Raw genomic sequence first — 16,020 nt, 5'->3', positions numbered from 1 at the left:
TGTCATTTTAGTAATACATACACTAAATCTATACTTAAAGGGGTTGTTTGGTGAGTAAAACAAGGTAACAAACGAATCAGTATAGAATCAAAAATAATAAAAGAAGCCATAGTCAATTACCGATTCCCTGCTGCCTTTTGCCAGTTTCTACCTTTTGACCCTCACCACCCAGAAAATCACTGTGATTGGTTGAGTGGTCACTTCCTGTGTGCTGATATGAAGCAGGAAGTAGAGACCAGTGGGGTCACCAAGACGTGTCAAATAGGAGCATCAGGGTTCGATCAGGTTATTAAAACTTCTTTTAGAATTTTACATCTGATTCAGAACCTTTTGTAACAAAAATAGAATACCTGCCAGACATCCCCTTTAAGGATCCATATAACCTCCCTGGCTCTTTAGCTATTCTTTTATTGTTAGTTTTAGCATATATTCGTTGGCTGAATCCTGCTAAAACATATATAAAAATAAAATATTACATTTAATTTTTTTATACTTTACATGAAATAGAAAAATGGCCAAGCTACGGCTACAACTACTGGATTATTAGAGAAGTAAAGAGTAAGGTTATAGTATGGAGAATTATAAGTGACTATATTATTGGCTATGATAGTTGTTATATTGAGATATATTAAATATTAGAAGAGAAGAGGAAGAGTTAAGGCCTACTTGTATTAGCGTTATGCTCCTTACTATGTAACTGTCAGTAAATGTCCACCCTACTTAGGCTCACAATTCTGCAATGATTGATTTGTAATATATTTTAATAGAAGTTTAGTTTTCCTGATACAGAGCTACAGATCTTCTGTATACACATAAAGAATAGATAAATGATAAAATTCTGGAAGCCACAACCCACCACTAGGGGGAGCTTAGTGCACACTGTTTATTTACAATAATAACACTGTATGCAGTAAGTTCCAGGGCTCCCTCTAGTCGGAGCTTTAGTCTTAGGCTTTAAATATAGAGATCTGGGCATCAGAAAAACCACTATCAAAATAGATTAGGAAATTAATCAGAACATTGGTCCTAAAAACAACATGGTGTTTATAGCTGGACATTCACTTTAAAGAGGTATTCTGTTAATTTAGAGTTGGAATCTATCCACCAGACCTCCATCATCATGAGATCAGGGGTCCTTTTTACCCCCGCCTAAATGGAGCAGCCAATAGCGCATGTGTGGCCACACTATTCCCTTCTATAGGAATGATGGAGACGCGTTATCTCTGGCAGTCCCATAGAGAATGAATGGGGTCACAGTGTGCATGCTCACCCTGCTCCTTTATTCAGATGGGGCAATGGGGGCCCCCGCTCTCCTGATCAATGGTGTCAGACCTCCCGCCCAAGGACTAGATTGCTATCCACTATCCACTGGATAGGGGGATAGGTTTATATAATTGGAATACCCCTTTAAGTTTAATGAGCTTAGCTATATTAATATGAAGCAATGAGCTGGATGGAACTGAAGTGAGTAAATCAGAACAGGATGGCTACCAACTGATGCCCAAGAGAAGAAGCCGGACAATTAGCTTTATCGGTTATAGCAGGAAGAAACAGAAGTTAGAGTTATGGAGGTAAAGTGATTATTTTTGGCACAGGACTTACATCACTTGATAGTTTGCTTGTACTAGTGATGTGTTGCATGTTCAAGGATTCCGCCATATCGGTCACTGGTTTGTGGAGCTTCTTAAGGTCAGCCTTATATTTCACCTGGGAGCAAAAAAAAAAAAAAAATTGATATTCCCCCCCAAAAAAATCACTAAATTAGATGCAATTTTTTTCAAAAAAATCTAAAGTTCTATAAAGTCACGCCATAACCATAATTTACCTCACTGGCGAGTGTATTCGCGTCTTTCAAAGTCTGGTAAATTTTGGCCTCCTTGAGGTCATATTGAGGTTTATTGCCCTTTTCTTTTGAAAACTTTTCCTTGTACTTCACCTGTTAAAAAAAAAAAAAATCACGAATTGTCATATTAATAAAAATAATTGTCCAAAAACTTCCACATGATCGGAAGACAAAAACACCTAAAATAAAAAGTAGCCATAATAACAACTGGACGAGGACGACAAGTCAAATGTAAAGATTCTTATAGCAACATGCTCCAAATCGTAAACCTGCTTGAGTTCAAGATATAGAAAAAGACCCAAAAATAGATGTGCATTTTTTTGTCTCGTTAATTGAACGAAACTGAAAAATTAAATTTTTGTTCTCAAAAAGACCTTCAAATTTTTGCTTGAAAATTTGTCGCGAAACATTGAGGTCTAATTGGAATTTTAGAATTTGGTTTTTATCCTTTCAAGTACAAACAAATGCACATTATTTATGGCGAAATTTCCAGTTGTGGAAAGCATGCAACATATAGGAGAAAAATATACATATACAGTATATTAAAACCATACTTAAACAAAAAATTTTGGGAACTTACCACAAACAATCACATCGAATACAGGATAAATTAAATCAATTACTATGTAGATGTACAAAAAGTTTACATTTTTTTCCTTGTAAAATGGCTCCAGCATGCACAACGGGCACCTATGAACCTCTGCTGTCCATTTATCTTACCAAAAAGTTTCTCATTAAAATTTGCAACAAAAATTTGACGTATTTCATTTAGATGGGCATATAGAATCTGGATTAATTTTATTCTGAATTCTGTATTTGGACCCCAAGTATTATTGTACCAAATACAGATAATCCATATGGTACGGAACTGTGGGGGTTAAATATGGATACAATATGCCTGTCTAAATGAGGTCTTATGGTTATTTATAGGCTTTAGTTTTTGTGCTGTTTCTGCTGCTTTTTTTTGCTTTTTTTCTTTTTCTAAAGGGAATTTCTTATGAACAGAACCATACTTAAAAATTTGTAGAAAATAGTTAAAAATGTTTTGCAAATACAAAGAATTAAAAAATTTGCAGAGCTTTGAAAATTTCCTAAAGTCTTCACACTGGGGTTTTTTTGACCGGATTTTGAGGTGGAGGCCACACCAGCATCCAGTTGCGGCATTCCGCTCCGGATTAGGCCTAAATGAATGGGCCTAGTTGGAGGGAGTGTCGCGCCGCAGACGTCCGTGGCTGATTCAGCTGCGGATTCTGCCTCAAGGAAGGGCATGTCGCTTCTTTTTTCCATAATCCCATTGAATTCAATGGGAGGTGTTTTTTTAGCCTTTTTCTGACGCGGATTCTGCATCAAAATCTGACTCAAACAACTCCACGTGAACCCGGCCTTAATGGTGACAGTCTGACTTGATCGTTTACCCTTGGATAAGACCATGAATGCAGGAAATTTCCATGGTCTGGGACTTGACAGAAAATTACCCATGACTTCTTTATTGTAGCTGGATTTTCTTGAAAACTCTGCAAATTTTTTAAATCTTTAAATTTGCAAAAATGTTTAACTTTTAATTATCTACAAATTTACATAGGGTTAGGTTTGTGGGGAAAATCCCTTTAAATTACAATTACATAAAAAAAAACTTCAAAAATTACTGCAAAAACAGCATGTATGAATACAGCCTAATACATTTGAATAACAGTATTTAATAATACATTCATCAATTTATTCAATTTAGATTTTAATCTTTTAATGAGAAAATTGATTTATTTATTTTTTTTCAATTTTGAAAATTCTTACAAGGATTTTTTTTTTTTTTATTATTATAAAATGGAGCACAGGCAATGCACCATATAAGTCATTGGTGAACATGCTCATCTTACATTACTAGTGAGATCATTAGCTTTCTTAAGTGTCCGCATGATGGGAGTGTCATAAGATGCCGCTCCGTGGCCCCACAGCTTTCCTTTGGTATACTCAGCCTACAATATGCAGCAAAACATTGGATTAGCAAAGCAGGTTAGATCTCCCCAAGCCCAAGAGGACATTGGAGTGTCCGATGATGAAGTTCCTTTAAGAAAACAAGGCATGTTAAAGCAAGATAAAGTGAAGGATTACTTGCAGATTTTTATGGATTCATGACAAATTTCACCCTAACGTGGCAAAATCTGTCATAAAAATCTGACATTTTTCTTTAAAAAAAAGGAAAAAAATCTGAAATTTTCTGCAAAATAATGAGCTGATTCTTTCTACCATGTGTGAATAGGGTTATCCTCATGTATAATAAATCCACTCCAAATCTGCTGCCATGTATGGACATAGCATAACAATAACATGAACAAAAATATATTTTTTTATTATTTAGTTTTTTAGTCCAAAAAATATATTTTTGCTCAATGAAAGGTAGTACAAATATTGTAACTGTGATTGTTCTGTTTATGCCGTACAAGCAAACAAAACCCAAAATTATATCTTAAGAAAGGCCCAAATTAAGAGTGAAAATATCCCATTACAGCACTTAAAGGGGACCTTTCACCACCTCCAACAACTCCAGGCTTTGCAACCTTTGCTGATTCTGGCACAGTTGGAATTTTTTGGATTCCAGAACAATCAGTGCAGGTATGATATGTTATTGTGCTCTACTGTGGGTGGTCTCAAGCAGGGGGGGGGGGTGTAACTTACACTGTCCAATCAGAGGTGGACAGTGTAAGAGCACAGAATCACACCCCCTTGTCTGATTCTGCTTGACACCACCCACTTGACTAATTAGAATGTCAAGTGCCAAAACTATCAGTGCTGGTTGTTCAGGAATGGTGAGGGCTAGAGAAAAAATTCCAACTGCACCGGAATCAGTGGAGCGGTGACTATTAAACTATGCAAAGAACTGGAGTTGGTAGAGGTGGTGAGAGGTTTTCTTTAAGGGTATGCATGAGATTGAAACCATATAGCTGCGTTCTTCCAAAAACTTTCCTACTGTTGTCCATGGGATATGTCTGGTATTGATGCTGAGCTCCGTTTACTTCTATTGGGTTGAGCTACAATATCAGTCGCAGCCCATGGACAAAATGGCAGTGTTAATCGGAGAGAGCACTACATACCCATACAATATATAGCGTAGACTGTGCACTAGTGTAACGCATCAACGCAGATATAAAAAATTCTCATTAATATGCTCCATAAGTCACAGCTATGTCTAGGATTTGGCTAAAATCCCCAGTAATGGCCAGTTATGGTGTAGGGTTGCAACACGATTAGAGATAAGTCCATTATGTGTCAATTAGTTCTACATTCTAGGCAACAGGCCGGTCCCTGACATTATTCCTATGTTAGTGCCCCCATTAGGTCTTACTTGGCTTGTAAGTTTTGATACTTCTTGGGCTAATTCAATGTCAGGTCGTCCCAGGGTAGTGATACCACGGCCGGCTTCTTCACGAGCCTTAGCTTTGTACTGGATCTAAAGGCAAAAAAAATGAGCATGTTATATTATGTAGCATACAGTCAACCTTGTATCATTAAATATAGAAAAATGGGGACTCACATCGCTGACCAGCTTGGCCACCTGGGTTGCTTTTTGAATGTCGGGTCTATCCACAATGCTGGTGTAATTGAGATTAGCCTTGGCATCTTTCTTGTATGACAACTGTAATATGAAATGACAGATTATTCTTCTATATTAGACTCTCTATCATGTGGGATTACCAAGATGAAAACACTATTAGTCAACTACATATAGGGCTAGCCAACACGTGAGCTAAAGGTCTCCTTCATATGTAGCCCCCACCACCATGTCTGTTTCGGCCTCATAGTTGATATCTATAATATGGATCTGTAGGTACTCCGTGGAGCACCGCACAAGGGCTGTGTATATGGAAAAGTTCTGCATATGACCTTTATACCTTGCAATGTTTGGTATAAATGGCAGTAACTTTGTCAAACTGGCCCACCAGGGTACCAGAGAATCCTTCAGTGGACCCATTCTCTAATACAATTATCATCCAGCTGAAGATATCAACATTTTAAGGCTAGTATGATCTATTTCCTAGGGGTTACTGGAGGTTGGGCAATCAGAATTATATTATCTGTTGCGATCAAGGTCAACACTGGGCAGTAGTACTGTATCTATCACAGACTTCTTTGGGTGGCAGTCAAATAAAAGTGGAGTCTACTCAAACCACAGACCTTCATTTTTGCCAACACCCACTTCATAGAACCTAAAAATATGTCGTATTTTATACCGGACTCATGTACTCACATTACTCTGGGCCTTCGCAACTTCCATGGCGTGTTTCACCTCTGGTGGTTCTTGCATATTGGCGTAGTTGGATTTGCCCTTATCCTTCTTGAACTTTTCTTTATATTGATTCTAAAAAAGATTGAGTAATATGCGCAGAGTTATAAAATAAAACACTAAAAAACAGTGGTATAATGTGTACGGTAAGTATGGAGCAGCAAGTTTCCCCTTTTCAAATTAAAGGAGGCCCAAACTGGGAGATCTCCGCCCCTGGGGAACTACATCTGACCATACATTTTCTATGTAGCAGCCCCTTATTTGTCAATAGTTTTTGAGTCAACGTTGGCAACCAATATGGCAGCACTATCTGTTGTCACTTTCCAAAAGTGCAGACACAACAAAACAAAAATGACCAAACTTTTGGTTGCTTCTCTAACTTCTCATATACTAATACCGTATATGATCATGTTTAAGCTTATATCAAAATGATAGAGATCTAGATATATGTATAAGATAGCTGAATCGCCTTTATTGTAGGGTCCAATTGGCCCACTGGGGAACCCAAACGTTCAGCTGGTACAGCAGAAGACTTCCCCCATTAGGATCCATTCACTTGCCATTAAGGTCTACATATAATAGATTTTTATTGGTGACGATTACAAGAAGACAACGAAGACAACATACAAGTTCCATATAGATGACTGATGGATCCTCTGAATCATTGCCTTTGGTGGACCTAAGGTAACCTAGTCCAATGCAGTTTTTGAGACTACTTTTGGAGTTGGTTACTTGTTTGATATGATACACATGGTAGTGCACAACCCTTTGAAGTAGTACTACATACTATCAGAATGGTCTCGTAACACACACTAGTCATTAGATTTCCATAAGATGCTGTACTCACCTCACTAACAATCTTAGTCACTTCTTTGACATGACTTGTTTCACGTGTCTCAGGCAGGGTTGTGAAGCTGCCATGTGGCAGGTGCTTCTTTACTTCGGACTTGTATTTGTTCTAGAAAAAGAAAAAAATAACAAGTTTTAATTCTAGCCAATAGTCTAGCTGTATAAATCGAGTTAGCTCTTTAGCACCCCTAGTGGTGGTGGCATGGAGCCAAGATTATTTAGTTTATCTAGTCACTTTACCCCTCCACCATCCGGTCATGAAATTAACTGGCGCATCGTTTGAACTTACATCAGATACAAGACCGCTGACAGATTTAGCATGGATGATCTGAGGTGTGTCTGGGACAACTCCAAATTCTCCTTGGTACGTTCCTTTCTCATACTTCTTCTTATATTTCACCTACAAAACCACCAAGATACCGGTCACTTACAAAGATACATTGCACAACTAACAGAATTGACAGAGAACTCGTGTCTCTAGCTTTATGCCCATGTGGTGTCCATGACCCTTGAAAAAGTGACTGTACTACTTCTTCACATTTTGGATTCTCAGGTCCGTTTCTTAGACACCCCATTCAAAGACATCCTTCCGATCTTTCCTCTTGGCTCAAGATCTTGTATCCTGAGATAAGAGGCCTCAGATGATCAACTTTGAAGAAAAATCTTTGGGTTGCTCACAACCACCAACAGAGTGATGCATATGTTTTTTTTTCCAAAGTTGACAATCTCACAAGAAGAAAGGTAACGGAGGACACCTGTGAACTTCTTCTATCATGGACAGGTTTTCCACCCCACTTGATGTTTTCGATGGTCACTTACATTACTGTTCATTTCTGCATTCTTGAGAGCTAGGACAGTGTCCTTGTCATCGGTGACGGAGAGCTTGCATCCTTTCAGGAACTCTCTGTCCAGTTTGTATTCATACTGAAAAAGATATGTGAAATTTACACTGAATAACGATCTCGAGATCTCAAGAGGTGACTTACAGATAGAGGGGTATATGGAGCTTGATACTAGTCAGCCACAAGACCTTTGCCCCCAAAAATTACCTATACAGACCTCTCACTGAAATGGACCAATCTCTACTCCCTGATAAGACTGTAGTCTTTTGTGACAGAGAGGGTTTTAATTTTTGGGGCACCAGGACCATGGTATATCTTCACATATGCTGCCTATACATGTTAGAGGACCAGCTTTGGGTATATGTAGGTCCTCAAGCAACAAAGCTATAGGGTAGCCACTGTCTATAACACCCTTATCTTTACCCAATGCTGCCCAATCCCAGAAGACCCTGGCCTAAGCTTAGGTTTTATCTTGATTAACCCTATAATCTTAAAGGATATTCAGGGTTACAGTTCGATGCTCTAGGCTAGTTGCATGGCAGCGCAAGTGGCTTGGAATGGGCTACACCAATACCACATTGAGCAGCGCTGTTAGTGGTGGCTCTTGCTACATCTAGATCTTAAAATTTCCTTCCAAATGGTCTCAGCACAGATTAATAATTTGATACAGTAGTCATCGAGCAATGTTGTAGATGTCTCCAAGAACAGATCTGCTTACGTCGCTCTGCTGCAGAGAAGATTTTGCATTCTGCACGAAGTCGGGTCTGTCGACAGTCCATTGCCAGTGAGCCTTGGTCGCTTCATACTTCTTTTTGTAATCCAGCTTTTCAAAAACAAGAGCAATGCCAAGGATTAATACTCCGATTGAGGAGACATGGCGTATACTGAGGGCTCGTAGAGGGACGGCTTACATTGCTGATGGATTTGTAGGCTTCCTTGGCCGTCTTGATCTGGACAGCATCGCCCACCATGGTGCAGTGTCCTCTGCTCTTCTCATACAGTTCTTTATATTTCAGCTGCAGAAAATAAAGTGATTATTGATATGTGTCTAACAAGATGTACAACATAACGTGCATCAAATTTCACCAAATGGCCGACATCCTCCAGCTTAACCCTTTACATACCTCGCTGATCTTGTCTTTGACCTTGCGAGCGTGCAGCAGCGATGGCGTGTCATGGATGGTGGTGTAGGACTTGGCTTTCACTTTGTTCCATTCCATTTTGTAAATAATCTGCAAATGTGGAAATAAAAAATGAATTCATCCAGAAAATACTATTTTTGCTTCTTGTAATAACCCACAAAGCCGAGAGTACTGATGTCATCTGTTGTTTGCGTCATCGTAAAATCTTCTCTGACCAGTAAAATTTTACAAATTGTTGCAGCTCTATACAGAACTCCATATGCACCGCTTCCTTAAAGGGCTTGTCCCATGAAAAGCATCCTATCTATACTGCTAGTTTATGTGGATTTAAGACTTTTCCTAAATGCATTGCTTTATCAAAACTGCTTTGTTTGGCCGCTATCTTAATTTATTCACTTCATTGTTGACACTGCGTTTCTATGGCCACTGGGCTTATATGCTCATTTCCCAAGTGACATAGCTGCCTGCTCTCAGGGGGGGAGGGAGGGGCTGACAAGCAACAGAGCTCCTCAGATAAGGGAGGGGAGAGGTGAGAGCTCCGGGATTACTGTGCTATCTATCTTCAGCTTTTTCACTTATCAGCTGGTTTAATTGAATTTGGCTGATAAGGGCTGAGATAGGAAGTCCGTTACCTCTGTATGTAATGCAAGCTGACTCAAATCCAGCTCTGCTACATCAGTTTCCACATCAGCTTTATACTGTGGTAATGCATTTACAACCAATCCCTCATTACTGACTGCAAACATAGCAGAGCAAGTGAAAGCCCGCCCACCATTGTACCGAGAAATCCAGGAAGTGAAGAGAGCACAGAGCCCTGCAGGCTGCAGAACAAGAGTTATGGGAATACCCCTTTAAAGGGGTCTCTGGTCATTGATATTAGAGAGGTGCGGCTACAATTCTCACCACCTTTGTCGATGTCACCTTACTGATGTCACTACAGACTGTGGCAGCCTTTGAAACAGCAGGTTACGATAGTCGGGTTGCGATGTAATATAGATCAGGATCTGTCTTGAGGAAAACCCCCTTTAAACTAAACGCGTCACTAAAAAATGGCCTATTACTTAAAACAGGTTTTTTTATGTTAAACATATTTAAGAAAATTAGAATTTTTTTTATTCCATGTCACTATACTAAAAAAATACTTTATCCTGCAATTTTCACTCAGAATACTCAGCCTAATAATTGACCGACACTTGCCAATTCTGTAGAGAATTTTTTGTAGCCTTTTTTTGGTACCTGAATATACTCTGGACATTATAGATTGATGCAATTATAAGAAGACCTTCCCACAATACTCACATCACTGATCTGTTTTCCGGCCTTCTGAGCTCGGTTGTGCTCGGGGGTGTCTACGACTGTCGTGTATTTGTCCTTCTCCTTTTCATAGTGCTCCTTATACTTCCACTAGAGAGAAAAGCATATAGATACATATATATATATATATATATATATATATATATATACATGCACACAGTCATATAGGTGTACATAGCAAGATACAAGCACACAGTCATATATATGCACATCATAATATACATGCATACAGTGATATATGTGCACATCGTAATATACACGCACACAGTCATATATATGCAGAGAGTAATATACATACACACAGTCATATATGTGTACATAGTAAGGTACAAGCACACAGTGATATATGTGCACATAGTAATATACACAGTCATACATGTATACAGTCATATATGTGCACGGAGTAATATACACAGTCATATATGTTCACAGAGTAATATACACAGTCATAAATGTATATAGTCATATATGTGCACAGAGTAATATACATGCACACCGTGCTCAGACTGCCTTTATTAGATCTGCATGCGGTTTCTTAATATCCTATAGTGTTATATAATAGACAGTACATAATATATGTAGCATATTAGCTTATGTAATGAATCATAATTAGGTCTAATGCTCTATACTATAGTATAATATAGTACATATAGCGTAATAGCACATGTAATGTAGTGTATTACATATAGTTAATATTGTATACTGTATAATAAAGTGTAATATTCAATATAATATAGTACAGTATAGTGTTTTATACTATCTATTATATACTATAGTGCAGTATATAACAACATGTATAGTACATGGTATAATATACGGTAATACAGTGCAACATAGTATCTATCTATCTATCTATCTATCTATCTATCTATCTATCTATACTATAGCACAGCAACTCAAAGTCAAAACAGCATATCCTTATACACTATATACATATATATATGACACTACAAGCCATGGAGCTGAAGCTCTCTCACCCCATGCAATACACAGAGACAGACGACTAAAGCCGACAACCTGACTATTCACATCGACAACAGAAACTTTTCTGAAACAAGCAGCATGCAGGGGGCTGTGAGGGTGACGGACGGGCCAGCGCGTTTCATCAGATCTAAAGGAAGAATAAGTCTGTCCCCGTGTGCCCGGACCCCAGTCATATCCGCTCTACCTGTCTCCATCCCATCCAGGGCTCCGGGGTAGTCGTGCAGCCTCATCACTCCCACGTTAGATCTCCTTAGTGACACAATGACACTTGCCTGTCGGTGCGAGCGCTCGGGATTAGATTGCTTCTGCACAGAGGCTGTTACTTATCCGATGAACTGAACAAGTGCTCTTAACGCTGACAGAGACATCGGACGCCATCACGCTAAGCGTGCGGACGGGAATTAGATTGCTCATTGTTCATTATCAAACTGGTGACATTTGCAGTTAGACCTGACCTCGCCGTACATGGCCGTGATTAGGAATTCTGCGCCATCGCTATACGTCCCGAGCCCCATGCATAACATTAATATGCCGGGCTCATTGGGAAATCAAAGCAGAGCCTTTAGCGGATGGATGTTTGATATATGATATGACCTTGTAATCAAAGGGTGTTTCATCATGGAAAAACAGAACTATGGCCCTGTGCAAAAGTTTTAGACCGTAAGAATGCTTCAGAAAAATCCCATCAATATTTGGTGTGACCTTTGCCCTTTGCCTACTTCTCGGTACAGACAGTTTTTGGCAGAACTGAGCAGGGAGGTTGTTCCCGCCGCCATCTTGGAGAACTAAGCCCAGATCTTCTGTGGATGTTGCTTGCTCCAATCCGTCTGTCTCTTCATGTCATCCCAGACAGACTGGATGATGTTGAGATCAGGGCTATATCTATGGGGGCCATATCATCACTTCCAGTGGGCAAAGGTCACACCAAATATTGATGGGGTTCTTCATTGACAAAAATAAAAATCTATTAACCCTTTTATTTCTGAAATCATTCTCACTAAGAAGCATTTTTTCCACACCTGCCTAAAACTTTTGCAAGGAAAGAATGAGATTGGGCATGCTGAATTTCAGCACACCCCACCCTTGGCCTTTAAGGCTAATGCCCCACGTAGTATTAGGGAAATAAACCGTAGTGGAAATGCGTTGTGGGTTTTCCCGTAGCACTTTTCTGCTTCCATTATACCTATAGGGAAACCGCCGCATTTTCCTCGGTATAGTTGACATGCTGTGATTTCCACATTGGCGCAGCGTGTATTTCTCTGTAATGTGTGGATTGGGTTCACTAGTGACTCGCTTTTCCATGACTGTGATATGCCACGGTTTTTACGCCATGTTGGGCCCTGGCCTGAAAGACATACCCCATTGTCAACTGATATAAAACCCTCACTGAGCCGAGTGTGCAGGTCTATGGGAAGTGCATTAGGAATGGCTAATAAACTCATACAATGTCTACAACCAGACGTATAGGATATTCTGGCACTGTAAAGGCTATCAATAGTCATTCCAAGCTTTATTGCGTCTTAGTCTAGGAGCGCGGATATTATTGCCGTATTAGTCCGCAGTATGGCAGCATCGTACAGGTAAGAGGGCAGCCGCTGTTCAATATCGGAAATAGCATCAAATGAAACAAACCTCTTTATTTTCACATTACCTGACTCCACATTCTGGTGTTGTATATTGCCCGTAACATGTCTGGCCTTTGAATCTCATTGCACCCATGTTGGAGCAGCCTCCTGGCCTTAGATTTGTATTTTTTCTGTCCATGCAAAGACCAATGAAGTACAGAAAAGACATGTAAGACGGCTCTAGATCCCTCGAAATGTATCAGCAGGGATGTAGGCGGAGGTGCCCTATGTACATGAGGTATAATGTGGCAAACTGTAGACAAGTCAGTCGTCCTTGGTGAGGACAATTCAATTTTTTAAATTTTTTTTAAAATTTAATTTTATTTATTTTTTACATTATTGTCATAAATTTCAGGTCTCTAGTTTTGGCTTCGATCTGACTTCTTTGCCACGTTTGCCACGTATATATTCCACAAAGTACATAAAGCATCCACTGAAAGCTCACGCAAATATGTCGGCGATATTTGAGTGGCGACCACATCAGAAATAAGACATCCTAGCCTGAAGACGCCCTATATAGACGAAGGACAGTATGGCCACGGGCCACGGCGCGCCGCCACCACCACCGGGCAGCAGGGTTACCTGACTAATCTGTTCACTTGCACTTTTAGCCAGAAGGTGTCTAGGATCATCCACCACAACGCTGTAATGGGTTTTCTCCTTCTCATAGGCAGCTTTGTATAATTTCTGCTCAGAATGGTACATGGGAATAGAGTTTAATAGCAGAAAATTTTTCACATTTTTTTTTTCTTTTAATGAGAAGTTACCTTTGGGTTTTAGGATAATTGTATCTAGGCAACCTTCATGGCAAAACTCAAAATTAATCCAATAATAATAATAATAATAATAATAATAATAATAATAATAATGTAACAATAATATAATAAAATAATAATAATTGACTAATAATAGTAAAAACAAACATTATTGTCATTCTGACAACAATGCGACTGGTAGGTTGATATTTTAAAAAAATGATAGAACTATATAAATATATATTAATAATTGCAATAAAAATAATAATAAAAAATAAACATAATAATCAATCAATTATAATAATCAATTATCATAATAAAATAATAATACAATAATAATATAATAATAATAATTATAATAATAATAGGAATATTGATAAAAACATAATAGAAATTTGAAAAAATACAATTAAAGGGCTTTTCCTATGAACATAACCATACATAGATTTTTAGATAATTGAAAGTTATAAATTTTTGAAAATATAAATAATTAAAAATAAAAATAAAAAAAAAATGCTGTTGTCTCACTTGGTTGTCAATGGATATGACCATGAATGAACGAACTTTCTATGATCTGTGACTTGTCAGAAAGCCAGCCATGGTTTCCTTAGGCTAAGTTCACACGGCGGATTTCGGTCTGGAATTTGAGGCGGGAGGCCGCCTCAGATTCCGCACCAATAGACAGCTATAGAGTGCACCGGCATCCAGTCGGAATTCCATTCCGATTTAGGCCCAAATGAATGGGCCTAGTCCAGAGGGAGTGACACACTGCGGTCTCCCGTGGCTCCGCCACGGAAGATAGGTCACATCGCTTCTTTTTTTGTACAAGTGGAACAAATCCACTTGCGGAAAAACTAAATGCCCAGCTTCCATTGAATTCAATGGGAGATGGTATTTTAATTTGGAATTTAACGCGGAATCCGTGTGAAATTACGGGCCAAAATCCACCGTGTAAATTTAGCCTTATGGTAGACAGGTTATCTTCTCATACATATAGCGCTATAACCTGTCCATAATAAGGACATCATGACGAGTCCCAGATCGTAGACAGTTCCCGCATTCATAGTCATATCTAATGGCAACTAATCACTAATGTCCCCATTAAGATGGTTAGAGAAAATTTTAAAAACTCAGCAAAATTTATATTTGCAAAAAAAACTTTTCAGAAAATTTTCTGCAAATCTACATATAGTAATAGAAAACCCTTTAATGCATAGAATACTTCACTAAGCAATAAGAAAGGACATCTAATAATGTTCCAAAAATATATAAGCATAGAAATATACTAAAAAAACATTGCATAATATACTAGAAGTTGCAAATGAGACTTTTAAATTACACATATAAAAATCTAAAAAAAAATCTGTAAAAAAATCTGTAAAAAAACCTTGAAGTGAAAGGGAAAGAAAACAAAGAGACTTAATTATTAATATTTTATATATTTTATACATCCATTTCTTTATATCAATGACATATGTGTGATTTTTATTTACTAGATCATTGGCTGAGATACAGCCGGGCCCTCGTAACAGTATTGTTTTATTTTATTTATTTTTTTAAATAAAACAAATCATTCATCCTACATCTCATTAATAGTTATTGCATAAATTTTCCTAGAATTATCTTTAAAGGGAAGGAGCAGTGAAATCTGTGGGCGGCATGTTACAGATCAGAGTAGATCAATGACTAGATTGATATATGGATTTTCTTATTGTAATCTCTGTTCATTCTGGGTTAAAGAGTCCAATGGGCGGTCCTAATCAGTGATTGACAGCTGTCACTGAGAGGGACCACCCACTGGACTCCTTAAACCCTTAACAATGCAGATGGTTTCGACCTTCAAGACGCAGCCACATTTTCAGATCTACTTTTTGTAGTAATACCTTTGGAAAGATTCTACTTATTTATACGATTGTGTTGCTGTTTTTAGTAACACGTTACATTTTCTGGAAGTGGTCAAATTTGATCAAAATGCCTTGAATTTCTTTATTAAAAAAAAATCCAAAATTTGGAAAAATTTGTGATTTTCAAAGTTTAAATTTTGATACTTGTAGTTTTATGTTTAATATGTAACAAACTTCTGCTTTATGTTGGCATTTTTTTATGTACACTTTTATTTTTTATGGACTTCAGAAGCAATTTATCTAATTTTTTAAAAAAATTTCCAAAACATGTTTTTTGGCACCAATTTAGTTCTGAATTGACTTTGGGAGGTTTAACTATTAGAACTGCCCCATAAATCATCCTATTTTATAAACTTCTCCTTTCACAGTATTAGAATTTATAAACTTTGTTAACCCTTTAGGATTTTCACTAAGCTGCACTAAACTACCTATGGGGAGCAGCAAACATTAATTATTAAAGGTTTGCAAGAAGAACTAGCTCTG

General features: G+C 38.1%; 1 protein-coding gene across 17 annotated transcripts in view; it reads right to left on the bottom strand.

Annotated features, from left to right (window-relative positions):
* NEB (nebulin) overlaps positions 1–16,020 on the bottom strand; it is a 122,172-nt gene that overhangs the window by 22,291 nt on the left and 83,861 nt on the right. For 15 of the 17 annotated variants that reach the window (XM_075284427.1, XM_075284410.1, XM_075284415.1 and 12 more), the window contains 14 exons: positions 13,461–13,565; positions 10,255–10,359; positions 8,938–9,045; positions 8,725–8,829; positions 8,532–8,636; positions 7,791–7,895; positions 7,261–7,371; positions 6,970–7,080; positions 6,087–6,197; positions 5,373–5,474; positions 5,184–5,288; positions 3,718–3,816; positions 1,826–1,936; positions 1,603–1,707 (listed from right to left, as the gene is read on the bottom strand). In XM_075284427.1, the coding sequence (XP_075140528.1) occupies positions 1,603–1,707; positions 1,826–1,936; positions 3,718–3,816; positions 5,184–5,288; positions 5,373–5,474; positions 6,087–6,197; positions 6,970–7,080; positions 7,261–7,371; positions 7,791–7,895; positions 8,532–8,636; positions 8,725–8,829; positions 8,938–9,045; positions 10,255–10,359; positions 13,461–13,565 (1,488 nt within the window). Of the gene's footprint in view, positions 1–1,602; positions 1,708–1,825; positions 1,937–3,717; positions 3,817–5,183; positions 5,289–5,372; positions 5,475–6,086; positions 6,198–6,969; positions 7,081–7,260; positions 7,372–7,790; positions 7,896–8,531; positions 8,637–8,724; positions 8,830–8,937; positions 9,046–10,254; positions 10,360–12,904; positions 13,010–13,460; positions 13,566–16,020 lie in introns of all 17 variants that reach the window. The other 2 variants (XM_075284412.1, XM_075284420.1) reach the window with 1 other exon arrangement.

This window comes from Leptodactylus fuscus, chromosome 8 (genome assembly GCF_031893055.1).
Source record: "Leptodactylus fuscus isolate aLepFus1 chromosome 8, aLepFus1.hap2, whole genome shotgun sequence".
Lineage (NCBI taxonomy): Eukaryota > Metazoa > Chordata > Amphibia > Anura > Leptodactylidae > Leptodactylus > Leptodactylus fuscus.
This window is presented reverse-complemented; position numbering and strand designations above follow the sequence as displayed.